General features: G+C 37.7%; 1 protein-coding gene across 1 annotated transcript in view; it reads right to left on the minus strand.

The window, feature by feature from the left end:
* Positions 1-25,401, minus strand: part of LOC120308837 (inactive N-acetylated-alpha-linked acidic dipeptidase-like protein 2) — a gene marked incomplete at its 5' end in the record, with an annotated part of 217,147 nt that overhangs the window by 38,735 nt on the left and 153,011 nt on the right. Inside the window, one exon of the mRNA XM_039345376.1 lies at positions 11,382-11,528. Within this exon, the coding sequence (XP_039201310.1) occupies positions 11,382-11,528 (147 nt within the window). The remainder of the gene's footprint in view (positions 1-11,381; positions 11,529-25,401) is intronic.

The following is a 25,401-nucleotide window of genomic DNA, read 5'->3' on the forward strand; positions in this document are numbered from 1 at the left end:
GCACAACTGAAATTCTGTTGACTCTTATCTACCACCAAATTGCTTTGACTGTTAGTAGTTCAGATTCTTGTAGACAGCTTTAGCATACAATAAACCTATGTATTCATTTGAACAACCCAGAGTCCTGATTTCCTGCGCTTGATATGAACATCCCTAGTAGAGGACAGCCCTTCCAGAAGATGGGTTCATTACCAAAATATTATGGCCTATTTTGTTTCTAACTGACAAGGATGGCAGCTGAGTTTGCAAAACTTTCTAGCTAATTTATCTACAATTGGAAAAGGAAGTCAACCTTGAACCTATCCATAGGAGACAGGAATGTATTTTTCATTGATAACAACAGCCACATGATCCCTCCAGGAATGTGCAAGGCAGAGTGAGAGCCCAAAAGGAGAACGACCAAGAACAAGAAGAGACAAATAAAGTTTTCTAATAAAACAGGGTTTGTGGGGTTCCTGATGCTCTCTGAGTTTAGTTGTTTTCCTGCAGACCTTTCATTACCCAACAAGGTAACATCATTAGTGCTAACAGTTGGATAATGAAAGGTCTGTAGGAAAGCAACCAACCTCAGAGAGCACCAAGGACCCCACAGTTCAACCCTGAGCTACAAATATTCTTCTTTATTGGAAAAACTGGGTTTCTCTAGCTGAAACTAGCTATATCATCATGTGCACAACATCTTCCTTCTTCACCTCACACAGTTTTAGGGGTTTTTTTAATGTACAAGCAAGATATTTGCATAAGATTCCCATCTTTCCAATAAAAGCAAGTTACAGATGGGAGAAGGCAAAGCCTCATTTAATATATCCAACTGACTGGAACTGCTGACAGCGTACTTCTATGGGCCATGCTTTGCATTCTAGCAGCTATGCACTACTAAAACTGTATTCATGTAAGGCATTTACCTTGCTTTTTGGTATAATCCATTTTGTGGATTTGCACATTATAGTGAACCATACATTGATCAAAGTGGCTGGATGTTTGCAGCATGTTAAACAAGAAAAAAAAAGCTTAACTAAAATTTAACCTATCATTTGAATGAATCAGCCAGATGTTTAATTCGCCTGTTTAAACCTATTACATGAAGAATGCATGCAGTATTTTTAAAAGAAGTCCTCGGGTCAGCTTTTCTCACCACTAAAATTAGCATAAAAATACTCTCCCTGTATCAATATAATTAATGAAAAAAATAACAATTTAAATCTAGAGGGCAACAAAACACCACAAGGTAGAACGTGAATAATCACCCTTCAAATTAAAATTCGATTTGCTCAACACAGGTTGCATGACAAAATGTGTCTTAGTCCACTTCTGGAAGGTAAGCTGGAAATGTTAGAATCAGGACACAGTTTTGCTCTGAAAAATGAGCCATGTCTAATCAAAAGCATGTAGGACTAGGAGTTTTCTCTAAGAGTTCTTGAAAGAATACAAGGTCCTTGCAAGATTTCAAAAGGAGGCCTTAGCCAAGACATATATAGGAGTGGCCAAAATTATGGAAACCTTTTGGAAAAAGTATATTTTTGAGATTTGATGGCTAATAACACCACTTTTTTTGGAGTAGTACCATAAAATTATATATCAATGGAAAGATAATTTAATCAAAAATGTAATGCAACAAAGTTTGTTCAATTATCTGTACTGTATTCTATGAAAAGTTATAGCCAAATAATCAGAAAAAGGAAGCACAACTTGCTTAGGTGGATATCAGGTAGCTTTCCTTCATCTGACTGTAGCCAATGAGCATGAATGTTTAGAGAGCCAATCAGGTGTCATCTTGTTTTGGCAATGAGCCAATCAGATCACAGTAGGGTTCAGTTATTGATGTCATGTATTGAAGCTGAGAGGAGGACATTTGTCAGTGTGTTATGTGATCACTATCAAGTTGGTTGGGGGTTTTTTGTGTTCTTTCATTTAGTGAACTTGTAAAACGTAATAAAATTAAAGTAATGGTACAAAGAGTTGACTGGTTGCCCAGAAAGCGATGTAAAATAGTATTATTAAGTGAACAAAGCTACAGTTATAACAAAATTAGAAGAAAAATTGGTGGAAACTTAACCGAAGGTGGCATTTCTACTGTACATTTTCCCCAAAAGGTTTCCACAATTTTGGCCACTACTGTACCTACACATACACACATACATAGACATTTTTGCAGTGACTATTGAATTAAATTAATGGGGCATGGTGGCTTAGCAGTTAAAGTTGCTAAGCTAGTCAGTTGGAAAGCTGATGGATCAGATTCAAGACCCCAGGGCCGCATAACGGGGTGAGCTCCCATTACTTGCTCCAGCTCCTATTCACCTAGCAGTTCAAAAGCATGCAAATGCAAGTAGATAAATAGGTACTACTTTGGTGGGAAGGTAACAGTGTTCTATGAGCCTTGCCTTTTAGTCACGCTGGTCACAGAAATGTTTTCAGAAATGGAGATAAGCATTGCCCCCAAGAATCAGATATTTTTGTTCATGTATTTAAATGTTGGGTGAATTGCAACCTAGGTAAATAGTATTTCTAGATAATTCTTGAGAAGGTACATCCAACTTTACTTCTCCTACTATTCCAACTTTACTTCTATTACTATTCATACTTTACCCCTCCCAGTTAATATTCCCAACTCCTTCTAATGGATGGGCTGTTTACACAATGTCTTAACTAGATCAGCTATGGACTTAACAGCTACTTTCACATAATAAGGTAGACATGGTTAGTGTTAAACTTTATTAGGTTTTTCTCTAGCTTAGTATACAGTACAAACCAAACTATTTGGTTAATTTATAGCTCAGTGTATTTCATAGACATTCAGAATGGTGTGTAACTAGCTGCAGTATGCATTAATTCATTGTTTTGTCACAAAGAAAACATGTTCACAATTGGATATGAGTGAAGAATCTAAATAAGATGACTAAAACATATATAGCACATTTTATATAAAAAGCCATGTTTGCTTTGTTTTTTGTAAACTGGCTATTGACGGTTATTAAATCCTTAGGTGGCAATAAAATTTCCATAGTTTTCTGGAAGAGAAAGGTGTGAATAGGACAGACAATGCACAGGAAGTTGAAAAGTTACTTTCATAACAAATAAAATCATTCTGGATTTCTTCTGAAAAAGATGTAATTTCCAATAATCAAAATTCTTCAAAGCATTTTAATCTAAGAATCCTCCTTTTTAATGGGATTTTTAAAATGCTGATCTCTGATTTTTAAAACTCCTGATCTCATGACATTACAGAATTTGCCAGCAGCCCTGGAATAGGGAAATTTTTATGCCTTGTTTTAGAGGGAACAGCACATGTTTAACAGAAGATATGGAAAAACAACTTTTATTGTTTGGATGGTAAAAATAAATGTCCTGAAAACTATATATAGTCAGAATTTAGATAGCTGCTATAAAATTCTTCATCTTCATCTTAAATGCATTAATAAATAACAAAAATGGAGGAAATGCACCTTCATTTTTAGAGATTGCATTTTCTAAAAACAAACTAATAACAGCAGCTGTAATCTTGATCTAGCAGTCTTTCTAAGAAGAAAATATGTCATCTTATGAACTAAATACTGTTATAAATGGATAGAATAAAAATGATGAACAGTGAAGAGATAATTTTTGAGAAAAATTATTGGTTATTTTGCAAGCCAGATCCTTCTTTAGATTATGGAAGACTATAACAATGACAACTATAATAATGGACATGAAGTTCTTCTTTACTTTATATCAGGGGTGTCAAACTCAATTTCACTGAGGGCTGCATCAGCATTGCGGTTGTCCTCGGCGGGCTGGGTAGGTATGGCCAGGGTGGGCGTGGCCTACTGGGTGGGTATGGCTGGAGTGGGTGTGGCCTACTAGGTGGGCATGGCATCATTTGCATCAAGGGTGCTGTGGGGGCCTGGGCAGGAGTGGGACAGATCTGAGGGTCTCTGGTAGAAAGGGGTGGGACCAGGGCAAGCACCAAGGCATGGTCCATTGGAAGAGACTGCTGAAACCCCTCCCCTGGAGCCCATCAAGCTGGATATATGAAGTAGGTGAGGGCCATTTGCTGGCCACTTCCAGGCAATGGTGCATTTCTTCATTCCTCACAAAGGGTGATACCTCCCCAGCATGCACCCAGGAGACGGGGCTGATGCGGCAGGGGCTGGTTCCTCGCTGTTTCCAGACAGCCTTGTGGAGCTAAGACTGAATGCATTTCAGCATAGATAGCCACCACAAAATTGTACATTGGCTCCCAGCCGGCCTGGACCGGGGCCAAAGCAGCGGGGGCCATTCCCTCACTATTTCCAGGATGGCTTTGCGGGCCATATGAAACCATGTCGTGGGCTGCATCCAGCCCCCGGGCCTTGTGTTTGACTTTGTCTGCTTTATATATACCAAGCATTACTTTAGAAATAGGAATAGTAAAACTACAAATTCAGTTTGGATCACCTTTCACTGAAAAAGAGCAAAGCATGGCAATGGGTGCACTATTGGGGCTCTAGGTCATCTAGGAGAAAGTGTACTTTGTGGTTGCTAAGATTCAACAACCACTTGATGTTACATAATCATACAATACAGGTCATTCTCGACATACAACCACAGTTGAGCCCAAAATTTCTATCGCTAAGTGAAACATTTGTTAAGTATGTTTGCCCCATTTTACGACCTTCCTTGCCACAGTTGCTGAGTGAATCATGGTAGTTGTTAACTTAGTCAACCTGTTGTTAAGTGAATCTGGCTTCCCCATTGACTTTGCTTGTCAGAAGATCGCTAAAAGTGACCATATGACCCCAAGATACTGCAACCGTCACAAATACATGCCAGTTGCCAAGCATCTGAATTTTGATCACATGACCATGGGGATGCTGCAATGGTCATTAAGTGTGAAAAACAGGTCATAGGTCACTTTTTTCACTGCCATTTTGAACCGTCACTAAGCAAGCTGTTGTAAGTTGAAGACTGCCTGTAATCAGTTACAATGGTTAAATAATTGCCTTAAGTTTCTATGTCTCCAATCCCTACATTCTCTAAACATTTCTTTGCACTTAAAAAAAAGTGTCTGTATTTATCTGTGTGTTTGATTTTGGAATTTTATGAGATTTGGGGCTTGGTGAGATTAAAGAAAGAGAAGCCAACATAATCTCTGAAGCAATTCATTCCAGAGTAGATAAATAAATACAATACTCCGTAACCTATTAAAATGATGCTATCTATATGCTATATTAATTTGGGAGGACAGGTCTATTTGCTATTTAATATATTAAAATGTGCACTTAACAGATCTCTCTGTGAGAAAGATGCTGCTTTTTTGATAAAATTCCATATTCTGTTAATGCCTGGTAGAATTTCAGTCAAGTGATGATTTTATGCTTGTTCTGCCACAGATATTTTGATAATTATTCTTTTTTAACTAAGCAACCAATAATGTTTTCTTAATCTTTCCAAATACTTCCTCTGCCTAAAAGGCCACCGTAATTCCAGGAAATCAGATATGAGCAAGAAAGCAACATACATTTGAAAAGTTTCTAAATCCTCTATAAATGACATACAGTATTTGATTAAGGGCCACATTTTTAACTGATTAAACCTTCTTAAATCTGAATCTTATACTGCTGTGTCAATATCTAAATGCCAAACAGTACTTGAGTGGAAGTCGGTGTATTTTAAAGGCTTCACAAGCTTTTGTCATCAGACTTTTTATTTCTGATGTTTAGATGGTATGGGCCAATGGTTTTGCAAACAAAATGACACAACGTTTTGCTAAAGGTCTGTAGAAGGTTATTGTTGCCTAAATAAATGAAATAAGCAATATTAAATCAGTCCAAAGACTTATCTAAGCTGACAAATATGTACAGAGATGGGAGTATTCTCTTCCACTGTTGCTCCATAGCAGCTAGTATTCAAATTGATTCCTTGCAAATATTGAGGTAGTAAACAGTCATCATGAATATCAGTCAAGATCCTCCATCATCCAGGACTTGGTGGGCCCAAAGTATTTTTCCAAAAGGCCTTGATTTATTTTTCCTTGAAAATGTTTCATATCTCATCTAAGAAGCTTATTCCATTCGGAACTGAAGAAACATCTTGGATGAGAAGTGAAACATTTTCAAGGAAAAAAAATAAGAAAGTCCAAATGCCTTTTTGAAAGACATCTTTGGGTCATCGTGAACAGTGATTATAAATGGCTTATTTTCCATAATTTTTTCCTTACCCTTTAAGTGGTAGCCACCTGTACATTCAATGTCAATATATTCTGATGTTTCCTCCTCTTTCTCAAGATAATAAAATCATAAGGAGCTCTCCCATTTCAGCTATTCATCAGTGCATTAACCTCAAGAAGAGGGACAGAATTCCAGTTCAAAAGAGAAATACATCTTTAATTCCAATGTGAGGCAATTAAAATTTTACAATTCTTCCAAGAAATCCATGCCTTTCCTATTCCCCTCCTCAACAAGTCAGGGATAAGAGGAAATATAAGAATAGTTTTCTCCCAAATGTGCTTTCTGAAAAGGCAATTGGACTTTGTTTTTCCTTGAAGGTATTTCACTTCTCATCCAGGAAGCTTCTTCAGTTCTGATTCATTCCTTACTAATTAACTGCTTGGAGAAAGCTGGTATTGGCATGGCCACATTATTTTATCATTCTGAACAGCTGCAGATACAATTGCAGAAATAAGATATCCAGGCCTTATAGTAAGAGAAACTGAAGTTATATTCTTAAATAACAAATGCTGAAAAGATCTTTCTTGGCATACCACAATATATTTGTTTATTAAGCTTTTATGGGAGAGATGTACTATTCTCCCAGGACTGAGTTTCTTGTTATTATCATTAAATTGATCACAAGCTATGGTATTTCCATTCTGCTAAAAATCTACTGCACTGATCTACTGCACCTGCCAGCATGATGGCCTGTGTTATATTTACTCATTTTTATCTTACCTCAGGTTGAAAATAACTGCCCTATTTATTCAAATCCTAAGTGAGATCATTTATGGTGGCAGGAAGTAGACTCACCTGAATAATCCAGAACAATTGAAGAATAAATGAACAGTACATGTACTTTTCCACACTGGTGTTCCAACACAGCTTTCATTAATCCCCAGCCCTCCGAATCTATTTAACTTCAAGACAACGCTAGCTGGGGATTATGAAAATTGAATCCAACCATCTTTTGTAATCTTCATGCATTCCAGATAAAGAAACTTCTTGCCAAAGTTAGCTGCCACCAGAAACATTAAGCCCTTCTTTGAGGAACTGATATCATATGGAGGTGATGATAGATAGATAGATAGATAGATAGATAGATAGATAGATAGATAGATAGATAGATAGATAGATAGGTAGGTAGGTAGGTAGGTAGGTAGGTAGGTAGGTAGGTAGGTAGGTAGGTAGATAGATAGACAGACAGATGATAAATGATGGAGAGAGAGAGAGAGAGAGAGAGAGAGAGAGAGAGAGAGAGAGAGAGAGAAATAGATAGGCAGATAGATAGATTTTTTTAAAAACAAAAACATTTACATAGCTCCCATATTATAAAACTGGGCGGCTCTGAACAAATGAATGAATGATTACCCCAGAGAAACGATATATTACTTTTAGAATTCTTCAATGTACTATTTTATGTTATAAAAGCCCTGTTTGCTTCTGTCATGTCAATCAAGATAGATGCTACAGAAAACCTCTTCCTCTGATGCAGTTGGAGCCTTTCAACTCTCTCCTATGCCCTGCACAGTATCCAATTCAGAACACAGAAGCTGTGTAGAGCAGCTGTTAAGTGACAGAAGAAATGAGCCTTGGACCACAAGCCTGTCATAAACATTGCACACTTAATCATGGAACATCTGCTTTTCCATTTCTTTTATGACAACCTTTGCCTTGTATTTAATCTAAAGCAGAATGGTTTTTCTAATAGGTGCAACAATGTTTCACAAATTAAAAAGTCTTCTTGCTAAAAATAAAATACACCAACGACAGGACAATTCAATTAGCAGAACTATTTCTTATTAAAAAATGCGGACGGGGGGGGGGAGAAATAAAAGAAAGAATCACTGTAATTTTTGGCAAATCCAGAGACTGCTCTGCCTTTGTGAAATTTAATTATTAGCAAATTAGTAGTGCTAATAACACAGAAGGGATTCCAAGATCCTGCTTCATTTTGGCAGATAATGAAAGCACCTCCCTCCCCCCCAAAAAACCCTCCCTATTTTCCTTAAGGCAATGACAGGACTTAAACACATTATCAAAGATATATTCCTAATTTTGATTTTTATTCATGACACCTATTTACACAAGGGAGTACCTTAAAATTAAATAATGCCAAATTATATATAGTGCTAAACTTTGTTGAATGGGAGCAACTTCTCTGAACTTCAAGAAGGTTTTTGTTTTGTTTTGCAAGAAGTTTATCTAGAAGTGCCAGCAATTGACTTGACAACTTATGCTAAGAAAGTAAATTATAGACTTTCCTTTTAATATTGTAAGAAATATGGATAGAGCAATAGACATTCCAAGGATGCAGGTTAATAACTAAAGTCTAGTGATCTCCTTCTGGCTATCCTCCAGATCTGTGGACTTTAACTTCCAAAATTCTCCAGACAATGTGGCCATTACTGCAAAATTTTAGAAGTCTACGCATGTACAGAAGGCCTATGTTGAAAAAATTGTTGATGCTTCTGGGTTAAGTGACTTTAAGGAAACATCTTTAAGCAGATTTCCATTTATACTGTGAATTTCAAGCGCTATGTGCTGAATGCCTTATTTATTTCCATCATGCTAACCTCTCTGGATGGCTATTTGTTTGTGTGGCACTCTTGAGTCCTGAAATGTGGTCTTGAATATTAAAATAAAATTTGCTTTTTGTACTGGGACCATATCTTTCCTCAAATATATACCTTTACTAACACTAAAGCAAAAGTTAGATCTTTTAATGTTTTTTTTATTGCTTTAATGGTTTTACATTTTTGTTGGTTTAAAACATTTTTAATATTTTAAGTGTAATATATATTTTTGATTGTAAGCTGCACAGAGTTGTTTGCTGAGATGGGCTTCTATAGAAATCAATCAATCAATCAACCAATCAAATAAATAAATAATTCATTTAATTGGATGAGAAATATTTTCGGATTTCACACTGAACTGTACTTTGTTTATTTATTGGATTTTTATCCCCCTTTATTACTTTATAAGCAACTAAAGACAGTAAATATATCTAATATTCTTTGCTCCTCCTATTTTCTCTATAATAACCCCATGAGATGAGTTGGGTTGAAAGATAATGAAAGTCACCCAGCCAATTTTCATGCCAAAAATGGGACTAAGAATTCTAAATTTGTTGGTGATTGGCCCAAAATCACTCTTCCAGTTTTCATGCCTAAGGCAGGCCTACAACTCATAGTCTACTGGTTTCTAGGCCAATACATCAAATTGATTCTCATTACCAAGAGCCTTAAACAACACTACCTAAAATTCTTTAGATAGATAGATAGATAGATAGATAGATAGATAGATAGATAGATAGATAGATAGATAGATAGATGATGGATACCTAATATTTTCCTGCAAATACAGGGTCTAGTTTTTTGGTTTGATTTTTGATCAACCAAGTATTGATTCATTGGTTGCAACAAGAACTGATTAACCAGCTTGTCACCTGCACCTGATGTCATACTTCTAATAGTCCGTATCAAACAAAGCCACATTGTCTTTAAGGCAAATTGAATTACTTTTATTTTGGCTCCATTTAGATTTATCCTTCATTTCTAAAGGGGCTAAATGAAATAGGACATCGAGACATCCTTGATTAGCTTTTTACACATTATTAAATATACAGACGAAAACTTCTTGATCACCTCTCCTAGTTGCTGGGAAGGCAAGAGAGAGATCAAGGTCTGCTGGTAATCCCAACAGATTATTCAGATTATGACCCAAGTGATTTCCTCTTTACAAAAAGTCACCTGACCTTGGCAACTCATGCCTCTTATCATCACCCAACTGGACTACTGCAATGTTCTCTAGATGGATTTTGTTTGCAGGTGACCTGAAGTTAAAACCAATCATAAACACAAAGGCCACATACCTGGAGAGAAAACCTATCTACATGGAAACATATCTATATTAGAGTTATAGCACTGCTCTTTAATCTCTTTCTCCTTTTTCCGTTTTTTTTAACTGTTTTTGTTCTGGGGATGATGGTCTCTGTTTAATTAAATAAGTAAAGTGGTGAAGGGAAAACTGTTTGGAGGTAAAGCCTTAAACCTTTGCTATTATTGTTCTAATCTTAATCACACAGAATTGCTTATTATTAAAAGTTTTTTAAGGTTTGGACTAGGCCAGTGATGGCGAACCTTTTAGAGACCGAGTGCCCAAAAACCACCCTGCCCTGCCCCCCCGTCCCTGCCCCCACCTGCCTGCAGGACCACCCACTGCCTCCACGGCCCGCCGCAGCACCATGGCAGCCACACCCTCCACCCATGCCCTGCATCATCTGCATGTGACAGCAAGAGAGGGCGGAGTCTTGTCCCCACTGCCCAGCTCCCATATCTTTGGCTGTGCTGCTCCACGTGGACCGCACCTGGCAGCGACTCTCCTCCAGGGAACTGCTGATGAGGATGGGGCCACGAGTGGAGGCAGGGCTGGGGGAATAGCAGGCGTGCCCACAAAAAGGGTTCTGAGTGCCACCTCTGGCTTGCATGCCATAGGTTTGCCACTACTGGTCTAGGCAAATGCTGATACCATGAAACTGTTTGATCTTAGAAACACAAGAGCAGAAAAAACCCCTTGAAAATTGTTGCCTTCTGGAGAGTAGTGGATTGAAATAGGCTCTTTTAACTTGTTGTAATCATTATCATCATTATCATGTTGTAATATACTACCCAAATGACTTAGGTATTTAAATATTTCTGTATTGCATTTTTTTTCTTCTTATTTAAACTAAATTCTCAATGCTAGTAGCATGCATCCTTTTCTCTTTTCCCATCAGTTTTTTTTTCTTCCTCATTCATTTTCCAGGCAGCGTGTAATTTGTACATTCATTATCCCTTACATTTAATTTGAAGGACAACCAGCCATCTTTCAAAGCAAAAAAGCAAAAAATCCACTATGCACACCTCATGTTATTGTGAATATCACAATGATGCTTCAGCATTAATCCTCCTGCTGCAATTTCCTTGCTATGCAGGAGACAACAAGCATACATTTTCCTTTTCAATGGAAACATGACATGCACTTGGAGAGGACTGATGTATCCAAATACTGTGCCAAAAACTTCTTGTTTCCCCTTGTTTCCCGCAAGAAATAAGAACATGAGTCAGCAGCTTTTGATGGCTACCCTCTTAATGTACAAGAATCTGCAGTTTAAAGCAGATTTTGTTTTCTGATTTGCCAATCTAACCTAGCAACTTCATTTACAATTACCTCTAACATGGTTGAATCCTGGTATGAAAATTGCAAAGCCGGGACTCCAAGATGGTTGATGAAATAATCAGAATCCCCTTGCATTTGAATTGAACTAGCATTGGATTCCATGCATTTCTCTGGCCCAAGACAGGTGAACTTGTAGTTCTGGAACACACAAAATGCAATGTAAGATTAGGATCAGAAAGCGCAGGTACAAAAAAGAAAAAAAAAATTGCCAGTATTGCAAAGGAAAAAAAAAAATAAGACAAATGAATGTAAAACATCCCCAAGCCAGGATCATCCGACACAAGGTTAATTGTGATGCTTAAGCTGCAAAATTGGAGGAAAAGATAAATTTGGACATCAGTAATGGCAATGGAACTAGTTAGTTGAACTTGCCTCTGTGGTCCTGCTCATAAATGTGCCAGTGAGCTGAGGAGGGACTATAGCAGTGGTAGCGAACCTATGGCACGGGTGCCAGAGGCAACACTCAGAACCCCCTCTGTGGGCACATGTGCTGTTGCCCCAGTCCTAGGCTTTCAGCTGGGTTTTATAAAACCTTTTCGCTTTAGGCCTCCGCCACCGTGTGCAAAAAAAAAAAAAAAGGTTCAATCAGTCAATTTCAACTTCCCGCGGGGAAAAAAAAGATCTTGCAAAGTTGGAATTGATTGATTGAACATTTTAGTCCCACCCAGTCTGCCATTATCACCGCAACCATGGGCCACGCCCAACCAATGGGCCACGCCCAACCAATTGGCCATACCCACTCGGCACTCGATGATGCATAAGTAGGTTTTGGGTTGCAGTTTGGGCACTCGATCTCTAAAAGGTTTGCCATCACTGGAATATAAAGAAGAAACAGAATATTTGTAATTCAAGATTGAACTGGGGATCCTTGGTGCCCTCTGATGGTTTTCTTGCAGATGTGTCATTGCACTATTGCTAGCACTGCCGATGTTACCTAGTTGGTGATGAAACATCTGCAAGAAAACCACCTAAGCTCAGAGAGCATCAAATACACCCAGAGAAGAAACAAGATTTGGGAGATTTAGTGATAGACAATATAATCTCAAATGCAGCAATGATTCTTTCTTTCTTTCTTTCTTTCTTTCTTTCTTTCTTTCTTTCTTTCTTTCTTTCTTTCTTTCTTTCTTTCTTTCTTTCTTTCTCTTTCCCCAGTCTCTAATAAAAACATTAAGTTTGTGATTGAAAAGTTGCATCTTAAGGCTCTGTGGTGGCGTAGTGGTTAGAATGCAGTATTGCAGGCTAACTCTGCCCATTGCCAGAAGTTCAATCCCGATGGATTCAAGGTTGATTTAGCTTTCCATCCTTCCACGGTTGGTAATAAACCACTCAAAATGTGCTGTAAAGCACTGTGGAGTGATACATAAGTCTAAGTCATGGGTGTCAAACTGCCGGCCTATGGGCCGGTTGCATCATATGGAGGCCATGCCCGCCCCAGCTTCGGCAATGCAAAAAAAGTTGCGATATGTTGCAACACATCATGTGATATGGCGAGTTTGACACCCGTGGTCTAAGTGCTATTGTTATTGCCTTCTGAAAAATTGTCAAGATCACTGTTCCCTAAATCTTTCCTCATGACCCAAGAGAATCCAGCAGCTTTTGATGCACCAGGTCAGAAGCTTGGGTGGTGTGCTCATCATTTATTTATGTATGTTTTTGTAGACCAGCTCATTTATCAAGTAAGCTAAGATAGGATAGGTCAGCCTATGAGAAAGAAGCCATTCAAAATCAGGGCTTTATACTGAATATTAGCATCACACTGTTCTGTCCTTGCCCCACCAGAAATATTCATTAAAAAGAATTGCAGGCCTCAGTTAGCCCCAAAGGACATAGAGCTGACTAAAAAAATGAAGGCATTTGTTTAGGAACCAGCTTTAACTCTTTGGCTTAAGATGTCCATCTTTTTGAATGCCGGTTCAACAGCAGGAAAATAAATTCCTAACACTAAATTATTTGCCTCTGTGTTTTGCAGGACATTTTCTCCAGCTTTTGCTACTCAATCTTCCAATTACTGTAACACTGCCAGATTTTATCAGGCATATGTATGGCATTTCTGGTAGCTACAACCCATCTTTTAAAGGATGTTCTCAGAGAGAACACTACTACTATGGGAATTCATTTTAATTAGAAATTGCTGCTTACAAGTCTCTTCTTGACAGCAATTTGGTCAGCTTTAATTAAAGGCTCTAGTTCTCATTCTATTCTTCAGTAAACAAGCTTGATGAATGCATTGTGATACAATGGCCATACTACTAATTATGGGTGGCAAAATTTAATGGCTTTATCATGTACCCTCTGGCTCTGGGAGGTGCTCTTGTTACTTTTCTTTCTTCCTTCAAAATGAAAGCATAATCCCATTAATCCAAGGATTTATGGTTTTGGCTGATAACACCAAACTTTTCTGAGTTAATTTCTTCTGCTTCTCAATTTCTTCGATATATTTGAGGTTACATGAATAGCAGGAACATGAAAATGATATAGAGCAGGCATGTCAAACTCGCAATGTCACGTGACGTCACACGACGTATCGTGACTTTTTCCCCATTGCCAAGACACTTCCAATTTTACACGGGAGAAAACCCGAATAACCAAAGACCTACATACAAACACCCACGAAAACCTAAGAAAACATATATATATATATATATATATATATATATATATATATATATATATACACACACACACACACACATACACACACATTAAATCCATCCGTGTGTGTGTGTGTGTGTGTGTAAGCACCAGCGATTTAAAAAATGTATTTTCTTTGCATCGCCACAGTAGGTCTTTAACAGTTGACATGATGAATATTTGCACTTTTCTTAGGGCACCCTATTGCTAAGAAATATAAAAGAGGATGGAGCCTGAATTCACTATTATACATTGCCTTTTCTAGTACATTCATATTTTTACACAGATATAAAAACAGCCTCAAATGTAAGATCATATGTTAAAACATAATTGTTTAAATTTAAGTTATAAATATATATCTTGCTCAAAAAAGTTAAGACACTTTTTATATTTACTTTATTTATTTATTTATTTATTTATTTATTTATTTATTTATTTATGAGACTTATATACCGCTTTAAGTGCAAGCACTCTCTAAGCAGTGTACACCAGTAAGCAATGTATATATATATTTACATTGCCCCCAACAATCTGGGTCCTCATTTTACCTACCCCGGAAGGATGGAAGGCTGAGTCAACCTTGAGCCGGTGAGATTTGAACCGCTGACCTGCTGAACACAGTCAGCTAAAGTGGCCTACAGTACTGCACTCTAACTGCTGCGCCACCTCGGCTCATATATTTGAAAAAATATTGATTATGAGTAGCAAGATAAAAAATATATGTAATCCAAAAATGAATTTTCAGGAACCACAAAGAGTATTTAATTTTTTTATTATGCAGTTATGTAGTAATGAGTAGATTTTTTTTAAAAAAAAATTATTTCATAGATATGAAATTGTAATATTGTAAGCAATATTGATGTGTTTGTGATAGTGATAGAGATATAAATGATCAATATTACTTGTAACACAATGATTAACCACGCAGTTCAACTTTTACTGCATTATGTATTGGAATATAAATAGCCCTATAAAAAAAGTTGAGAAATACTGCCTAACTCTGACAACATTATAAAACAAAGAGAGCTAAGCAAATTCCAGTAATGGAGAGATACACTAGACAGTGGGTTCCTTCAGCGTGCTAAGCAACAGTTCATTTAGCCATCATGTAGGCTTGTTTCGGGATACAAAACAAATCTTTTTGTACAGGTTTATCGCCAATCACAACTTGGGAATCCAATTATTGTGGCTTCTACAAATAATAGTTAAAAACAAGTCATAACTTACCAAGATGTATCCCCTATCCCTCCACAGCACTTTTGCCCTTCAACAACTCATGAAACAATAAAAGGTTGATTCTGCTCAACATATTCCTAATTTGTTGCTGCTGGCAAAGAAAAACCATGGTCCCAATTCCATCTTCCACACTACTATACTTTCACCTTCATTCTCAGTCCAGAACTTACAGAAGGCAAACTATCTCTAGACCAGTGGTTCTCAACCTGTGGGTCGGGACCCCATTTGGGGTCGAATGACCATTTCACGGGGGTCGGCAAACAAGGCTGTCCGCCATTTTTCCCCCTTTTCTTTGGCCACGCCCCTGGCACCCGGTGATGTATAAGTGGTTGGGGGTCACCACAACATGGGGAACTGTATTATGGGGTCACGGCATTAGAAAGGTTGAGAACCACTGCTCTAGACGACTTGTTGTGTAACTTCATATCTTCTCTTGTTCAGATAACTCTGTGCACTCATTTAGATTCCCTAGAATTAAAGGACCTTCCATGGCATCAAAGGAGTAGATCTGGAGAACACCAGATTGCAAAAGACTATCAAGAGCATTATTGCAATATTAACAAATGAATATTGTGCCTCTCAATATTCCTTAACAAGTTGGAAGTCGAAATAGAGTTAATTTACCATAGCAGAAGGTTGTCTTAGCTTGTATTACTCATATACAGATGGGAAATGCTTGTGAAATAGAAAAGTGGCTGCCAAGCTGTCCAGTCCTTTGAGTAGTTGTTACAGCTGCCCTACAGACAGATCTGGCTTTTCTGAGCTATTATCTGTATTCCTGAGTATTTCAGATGCATTAATGTCTGTACTGAACATTCCTCCCACCTTGGATGGTATGAATTGCAGGATGTAAACTCTTATTGGAAACAGCTTAATGGCAATAAACTTAAGTGAGCAATAATAATGGGTGATATATGCTTATTTATTCAATTTATATAGCCACTCATCTCACATATTGTGACTAGGGCTGGCTCACAATTGTTAAAACTGCACCAAAGAACGATATGCAAATTACACATAAAACAGCCAAAAAAGAGTATATAACCATGCTTAAAACCAAGTTAAAAACCAATGAATATAATCAGTGACAAAGACACAATCCATAACGTCCAATACAAACACTGAAGAGCTTTTAGACTAGGGGTCTTCAAACTTGGTCCTTTTATGACTTGTGGACTTCAGCTCCCAGAATTCCTCAGCCAGGCACGCTGGCTGAGGAATTCTGGGAGTTGAAGTCCACAAGTCATAAAAGGGCCAAGTTGGAAGACCCCTGTTTTAGACTATAGCCAGATTCCCCAAGAACGATGGCAAAGCCATATCTTCAGAGCCTTCAAAAAAGCCTGTAGAGCCATGGCCAATCTAATTCCCAGAGGTATGATATTCAAAAGGGTGGGCACCATGACAGAAAAGGCTCTCTCCCTTCTATACAATGCCTCTTCTATTGAACCTGCTGGACATAAAGGGATGGGTATCTAGTACTAGGGAGAGGCAGTTCCTCAAACAACTCAGACCCATATCATAGGTCATTATTCATTAAATTGCACCCCAAAGCATATTGGCAACCAAAGTTACCTCACAAAGCAGAGATATAATATGCACTAATCAAGGAACACACATAACTGCCCATGCAAACTGTAATAAAGTTTTGGTACATATTTGCTACATTATGATGTGTTCAGTTCTTGAAAAGCAAAGAAACCTCACTGGAGATGTGATGGTGAACCTTTAAGAGACTGAGTGCCCAAATTGCAACCCAAAACCCAATTATGCATCGTCGAGTGCCGGGTGGGTGTGGCCAATTGGTTGGTTGTGGCCAATTGGGTGGGCGTGGCTACGGTGGTAACACGGACTGGGTGGGACTAAAAAGTTCAATCAATCATTTCCAACTTTGCAAGATCTTTTTTTTCCCCTGCGAGAAGTTGAAATTGACTGATTGAATCTTTTTTTTTTTTTTTTTGCACACGGCAGCAGAGGCCTAAAGTGAAAAGGTTTTATAAAACCCAGCTGAAAGCCTAGGACTGGGGCGACGGCAAGCGTGCCCACAGAGACGGCTCTGAGTGCCGCCTCTGGCACTCGTGCCATAGGTTCACCACCACTGGAATAGAGTATGCACTTAATTCCTTTCTCCTAGGAGTTAATTATCATAAATTAACCAATAACAACTACCTTTATTTAATGAACATGTGGCTATCCTATGGTTAATGTATTTCACAGTACTGTAAATTTATGCATCCTAAGCTAAGAGAGATTTTACATCTAAAATTGATAACTGTGGCATGCAATAGAAACACTTAATGTGTAAATAATAATAATAATAATAATAATAATAATAATAATAATAATAATAAAAGTTGGAAGGGACCTTGGAGGTCATCAAGTCCACCCCCCTGCTCAGGCAGGTAACCTTATACCATTTTGGAAAAATGGCTGTCCAGTTTCTTCTTAAAAACTTCCAGTGTTGGAGCATTCACCGCTTCTGGAGGCAGGTTGTTCCACTGGCTAATTGTTCTAACTGTCAGGAAATTTCTCCTTAGTTCTAGGTTGCTTCTCTCCTTGATTAGTTTCCACCCGTTGCTTCTTGTCCTGCCTTCAGGCACTTTGGAAAATAATTTGAATGTAGGGAATGATAATATTGCAGCAAGCCTCAGGTTTTCTGAGATCATCAAACACACAGTTAAGTGAGGGTGAAGGTTATTGTCTGAGCTTGTGGGTTGGTTTCCGAACATTTTGTTATCAGACTGGGTAACATCTTCAGCAGAGTTTAGGGCAGGGGCCTTCAAACCTGGCTCTTATATGACTTGTGGACTTCAACTCCCAGAATTTCTCAGCCAGGCACAATGACGTCAATGCAATTGAAGTCCACAAGTCATAAAAGGGCCAAGTTTGAAGACCCCTAGTTTAGGGGATGTCAATGTCAGTGTTCTACTGTTTATAAGGGCTTCAGGTATTGTCAAGTGAGGGTCTTGTGATAATTCTTATGATGGATCAGTGTGAGTCATCAGTGAGAGGCTTGTAATGGGACTTGTGATCGGGAGATTACATCAGATCATCGGGAAGTGAACTGCTGGTGGGGGGGGCTTGCGTGGATTGGTTGAGGGTCAGTGCTGTCTCTGGTTGCTTGTGTGGTTGATTTGGATTCTGAGGGGTTCATAGGCCCCCTCACAAGACTCATCACAAGACCCTCACTTGACATACCCACACCTGAAGCCCTTATAAACAGTAGAACACTGACAGTGACACCCCTTAAATTCTGCTCAAGATATTACCTAGCCTAGTAACAAAACATTTGGAAACCAACCCACAAACTCGGACAATAAACCTTCACCCTTATGCTACATCTGAGCTACATATATTCACCACTATTGCAAACAGAGCTAAGTCTTATCAGAAACCAGGTAAATGCCAGGACTAAGAAAAAGATCTCAGTAACCAGACTATTCTGAGAAATAATAATTATTAATTCTATGTTTATCCTCCCTTTTACTTTTACAACTCAAGGAGGGTATATAATGCTCTTTTTAATCTATTTTCCCTATAAAACTACCTAGTGAATGGATTGGGTTGACCCAAATTCACTCAGCCTGCTTTAAAATAAAGCTTACTTTTAGCATAAAATTAGTCATTAGTAAGCAAAATGAATTCCAAATGTATTTTTTTTCTCAGTAGTACTATTCTCAATTCATTGTATATAATTCACAACCCATATATGATGGATTCCATTTAATGAGTCTCTATAATAATATATTGATAGAAAACTTGGAACTTTTCTTTATGAAATCCCTCTGTCGTAGAGATGATTTCAGTGGAGGCAAAGCATCAGTTACAAAGCAGATTATGATTAACTCCCTAGAATATTCCCCAGGCTTAAGTTTTTCAAATATTTCATTAAAAGTAAATAATATTTTCTATTTAAAAGAGAGAGCATAGCTATAAATCTCATACTGGAGAGATTCCTGTATGGGTGAGAAGAAAAGTAGCATTAAGACAACAGTGCTTCTGAACATAGAAAAAGTCAAGGAGATGGAGATTTACATCTGTGGCTTAAAGTATATTGTAGTTTAAATCAACTGGCAAAATCTAGGTTTATATTCTTGGTATTATTTTCTTTCTTTCTTTCTTTCTTTCTTTCTTTCTTTCTTTCTTTCTTTCTTTCTTTCTTTCTTTCTTTCTTTTGCATTTATTTATTTATTAAATTTATATGCTGCCCACCTCACTGTCAGGCAACTCTGGCCAGCTTGTAACATCATAAAAGCAAAAATACAAAATATTAAAATATTAAAAATTAAAATTAACACAAATTAAATCAGTTAGTAACCTGAATACAACAAATTGGGAGTGGGATCTTCTTCCTAGTCTCCTGAGTGGGGCCCCAGATTAATCAAAAGAGACAGGTTTTGAGGTTCTTTTAGATGAAGATTATTATTTATATCCTGCTTTTCTTGCAAGAGTTCAGTGGGTATTCAATTTATCTTCCCAGCAGATAGGTTAAATAAGTTGCAAATCACCTAGTAATTTTATATTAAAGAAGAATTTGAACTTGGTCTCTTTCATGATGCCAAATTCTGTGTTCTGATGTTCTGTACGGAATAGATCATAACAGAATAAAAGAATTGGAAGGGACCTTGGAGATCCCTTCTAGTCCAACCCTCTGCTCAAGCAGGAAACCCTGTACCATTTCAGACAAATGGTTGTCCAAGCTCTTAAAAACCACCAGTGTAGGACCTCCTACAGCTTCTGGAGGCAAGTCGGTCCGTTCATTAATTGTTCTTACTGTCAGGAAATTTCTCCTGCACTGGCACTCTCCTGCATTACTCACTGGCCCAAATTCAAACTGGAATCTGCACACATTGGATTGTGGAACCTCTCATAGATATATTAAGTATTAGGTTGCCATCAATATTGGCAGCATATATAACCAACTTCTTCTTTATTCATAGTGCTCTATCCTTTTCTATCAAACACAGCATCCAGCATCATTTATGTTCATTGTTAAGGCTTCAATCCTTTGCACACCTGTCTAAAAACAAGTCCAATTGACTTGAAAGGACTGTAATTTCAGGCAGGCATGTGTAGATGCACAGTAACTGTTTGGTTTTCTTCATAAATCAGGAAATTTAAATCAGGGAGCAACTTTGAGAATTTTCTACCAATCCTTCCCAGCATCTTAGCTGGTAAGCCCTTTATTTGCTTACTTGTTTTGTTTTGTTTTTTTGCAAATTCACCTACACTGCTGTGCATTTTTTTTCTAACCTGTCTCCTCTGAAAAAAATAGATTGATCTCCTGTCCTTCTACCCATACCAGTTGGTGCTTTCACTTTGGAGCAGAAAAAGCAGGACAAATTTGCACATCAAAGCATTGTGTTGAGCTTTTTCATAAGCCTGATCTGGAATGGATGCATCAACCAAATGACAATCCATGGCTCTTTCAACCTTTCAGTAAACTGAAATACCACACTGAGGCTGCCAAACTCTGACTGCTCAGCAAATTCGTCACAAACTAACTGATATCTTAAAGAACAATAGAAATTAGAAAAGCCTAACAATGAAGACAAAATAATGTCCAGTAGTTGATGTGGCCAGAGACAAAGGAAACTTTAATGCTACAAAAATATGTACACCATTTATAGGTGGAATGTCAGAACTATGAATCAAGGCAAACTTAATGTTGGTAGGACCAAAATGTCAAGTCTGAACATTGACATTCTAGCAATCAGCAAATTGAAACAAACTGGAACTGGTTACTTTATATCTGAGGAGCAACCAATCCTTTTTTTCAGACAAGAAAATCATAAAAGAAATGGAGAAGCAATCATTTTTAATAAAAGTCTGTGCTCAGATACAAAACAAACAAATGATAAATGATCCCAGTTCCCTTATGCCTATCATTATTACAGTGATATATGTCTGTCAACTAACCACAGATAAATACAAAATAGAAGTTAATTCTCTGGCAATTAACAATACTTTGTCAGCATTAAAATAAACTGGAATGCTAAAATAAGAAATAAAATCTCATCTTGAATAATGGGAAAGTTAGTTTTAGTGTACAGAATAAAGAAAACTATAGAAAATATCTAGAGGATTACAGATGAATAATCTGCAGTACAGATAACTAAAATTAACTTGGCTATATAGTATATTGCAGAACATAAGCAAGCAGTCAGGTGAGGAGACCCAAACTCATTGGTAGCCTCACATTGCAATGAACAATGTTTATGTTGTATATAGTATGTTTAAATGTATGTTATGTATGTGTACACTTTGAGAGCAAGCAACTAAATTTTATTTTTAATGTGTGCCATTGTGCATGCAATGACAATAAAGGTTATCTATCTAACAAGGACATACATTCAATTTTGCAGCTACTGAGATTGTTGGTCAAGCAGGTACAAAGATAGACAGGGAAATAATTGAAGCCTGGGAAAGGTGCCACTTATCAGTCAACAGATGTGATGATTTACTACCAGCCTATCAGGCACTTAGGATTTGGTAGTACAAGGAAACAGTAGCCAATGACTTAATAGCCAGAAATCAATCAACCAATAACAAACCATACCTAACTAGGCACCACATAAATATGATGCATAGAAGAGCCCAAAGCACACATTCCAGTAGAGAAAAATTCCCTGAGCACAAGTCCAAGATCTTGGAAAACTAAACCTCTGGTCCCAGTGATGGACCCAGATTGGATCCTGCAACATTTTACTGGGACAAGTATATTTGCCTTCACTCATGACTATATACTCTGCAAGTGAAGTAAAGTAATATAAAGATGGAGAAACTCTATTCAGTCAATAAAAATAATGTTGAATGATGACTGCTGGTCAGATTATGAATTCACTATAAGTCCTATACTGAAGGAAACACAACTGTCAGTTGACATATCAACAAAATATGATCTTAGCAATACTCCATATGATTGTGTGGTGAAGGTAAAATACACTACATTGATTTCCTTAGATTTGATCAATAAATTCATGAAGAACTCTGAACTGTAATTCATGACTTCATTAAAAATTAAGCAAACAAAAATATTCCAAATGCAAAAAGCATAAGAAGCTGAAGTTTCTGTCCAGTGACACTTAGAAATTATTTGAAGAACACAGAAGCAAGAAGAAAGGCAACAGAGAAGAAAGAAAGGTCAGCAAAATGCTGAGTTCAAGAGTAAGAAAAGAAGGAGATAGATCTAAATATGCAATGCAAATATTTATTTATAAAAATTGCAGCAATCAAAGGGAATTTTTTGTGCAAAGAGAGGCATAAGAAGAAACAAAGAATGCAAAGGTCTACTGGAAAACGGAGAGAAAAAGAAGAGATGTGCAAATATTTGAAAGAACTATACCAAAAAAAAAAAAAAATCCCAAATCAATAATACATGCAAAGTTCCATCATGGAATAAGTCATAATATTAAATGTACCCTTAAAATATTGCTAACAGCAACTGCAGAGGTTAATGAAATGCCAGGATAAGATGATGTAGATGATATTGTAAGCTGGTATGGAAAAACAGTGCTGATGACTGGAAATTTATATTCCAATTTTAAAAAAGCACATTGGTAAACAATGCTCGAAGTACTAAAGAATAACACTTATTCTACAAGCTAACACATTTATGTGTACCAATGGATCTGGGTGAGGCAGAAGCACACAATACCAGATCTAGGAAATGTCTCTGTGGCCAACTCACCACAGCCAACTTGACATGGCCAGCTGGCCTGACTGATTCGCCATAGTCAACTTTCCACAGGACAACTGGCCACATCCAACTTGCCACAGGACAATTCGCTGTGGGACAATTCAATTCAATAATAATAACACAGTGCTAGGCTGCATTAACAGAGGGATAGAATCAAGATCATGTGAAGTATTAATATCACTTTACAATTCCTTGGTAAGGTCACACTTGGAATACTGCATCCAGTTTTGGTCACCACGAAGTAAAAAAGATGCTGAGACTCTAGAAAGAGTACAGAGAAGAGCAGCAAAGTTGATTAGGGGACTGGAGACTAAAGCATATAAGGAACGGTTGCTAGAATTGAGTATGTCTAATTTAATAAAGAGAAGGACAAGGGGGGAAATGATAGCAGTGTTCCAATATCTCAGGGGCTGGGTGTCAAGCTATTTTCCAAGGCGCCTGAAGGCAGGATAAGAAGTAACGGGTGGAAACTAAGCAAGGAGAGAAGCAACCTAGAACTAAGGAGAAACTTCCTGACAGTTAGAACAATTAACCAGTGGAACAACCTGCCTCCAGAAGTAGTGAATGCTCCAACACTGGAAGTTTTTAAGAAGAGACTGGACAGCCATTTTTCTGAAATGGTATAGGTTTCCTGCCTGAGCAGGGGGTTGGACTAGATGACTTCCAAGGTCCCTTCCAACTTTATAAGTCTTTCACAATACCCTTTTCAAACTTGGAAACTGTCCTATCTATAAACAAATCACTACTCTACAAGGACAGATTATTTGTCTAGGGTCTGTAATCTGTGCTCTTCAGGCAGAAAGAAGTTCAGTCCCACTACTCTACTGAGCCTCCGCGCTATCAGCCCCCTCTACCACAAATATTCTGCAGGAGAAGGGCAGTGTGGACAACCGTGGGATCTGGCAGGGTGAGAGCTGTAAACCATAAACGTAATAATAATAATAATAATAATAATAATAATAATAATAATAATAATAATAATAATAGGAACTGCTTCCATCCTGCGACGATATCTGTAATACCATCAAACATCCAGATCTGCCTATCCCAGGTCCTGGGTAAGGACTCGATAGGTAGACAAAATGCCAAATCCAGTCTGAACATCTGGCTGACTGTGCGATGATCGATAATAATAATAATAATACCATCAAACATCCATATCTGCCTATCCCAGGTCCTGGGTAAGGACTCAATAGGTAGACAAAATGCCAAATCCAGTCTGAACATCTGGCTGACTGTGTGATGATCCATAATGATGATGATGATGATGATGATGATGATCATGATGATGATGAAAGGGACCTTGGAGTCATCTAGTCCAACCCCCTGCTCAGGAAGGAAGCCCTATACCATTTCAGACAAATGGCTATCCAGTCTCTTCTTAAAAACTTCCAGTCTTGGAGCATTCACAGCTTCTGGAGGCAGTTGTTCCACTGGTTAATTGTTCTAACCGTCAGGAAGTTTCTCCTTAGTTCTAGGTTGCTTCTCTCCTTGATTAGTTTCCATTCATTGCCTTCAGGCACTTTGGAGAATAGTTTGACTCCCTCTTCTTTGTGGCCCCTGAGATATTGGAAAACTGCTATCACGTCACCCCTTATCCTTCTCTTCATTAAATGAGACATACCCAATTCCAGCAACCGTTCCTTATATGTTTTAGCCTCTAGTTCCCTAAATATCTTTGTTGCTCTTCTCTGTACTCTTTCTAGAGTTTCAACATCTTTTATATTTTAATATTTATGACCATATTTTCCACAAAATTATTGTATTTCTGGATTGACTTTCTTTATGTTACTATTCTTGGCCATGGTTACATTGAAATTAATTTAACTTTTGCATTTGTTGAATTGTCCCCTGGCAAGTTGGCCGTGGCAAGTTGGCCATGGAGAATTGACATGGAGAGTTGGCCATGGTGAATAGTCCCATTCTGCACAAGAACATATGGATTGAATAATGAGAAACACAAGGCATCTTAAAACAGACACCTGTTTTCATTTTTATTGTATTTTATTTATTCATTTATCTTGCTGATTATAGCAATAGCTGATCAATAATTCTGAGTATGTAGCATAGTCTTTTAAAATATGAGTGTGCCAGACCATCTCATCGGCCTAAGGAAAAAAATATATGATAGACTGGTACACATAAATGTGTTAGCTTGTAGAATAAGTGTTATTCTTTAGTACTTTGAGCATTGTTTACCAGACTGGAGATAGGCTTGATAAGTTATTTGTAAGGAGGAGGAGGAGGAGAAATTTCTTTGAGCATACATCAAACTTTTATTAAAATATAGCTGAGCAGAGAGAATGCCGTCCTGCAAGCAGTGAAAGAAGCGGTTGAATGGAGAGATCAAGGGGATACTGCAGAATTATAGTTCTGTACCATCTGAATTATTGCATGGATTTGCCTTCGTACATGTTTAACAGCAAAAATCATAAATTTCAACCCGCT

Source organism: Crotalus tigris, unplaced genomic scaffold, assembly GCF_016545835.1.
Source record: "Crotalus tigris isolate CLP2741 ecotype Arizona unplaced genomic scaffold, ASM1654583v1 scf7180000017950.1190679, whole genome shotgun sequence".
NCBI lineage: Eukaryota > Metazoa > Chordata > Lepidosauria > Squamata > Viperidae > Crotalus > Crotalus tigris.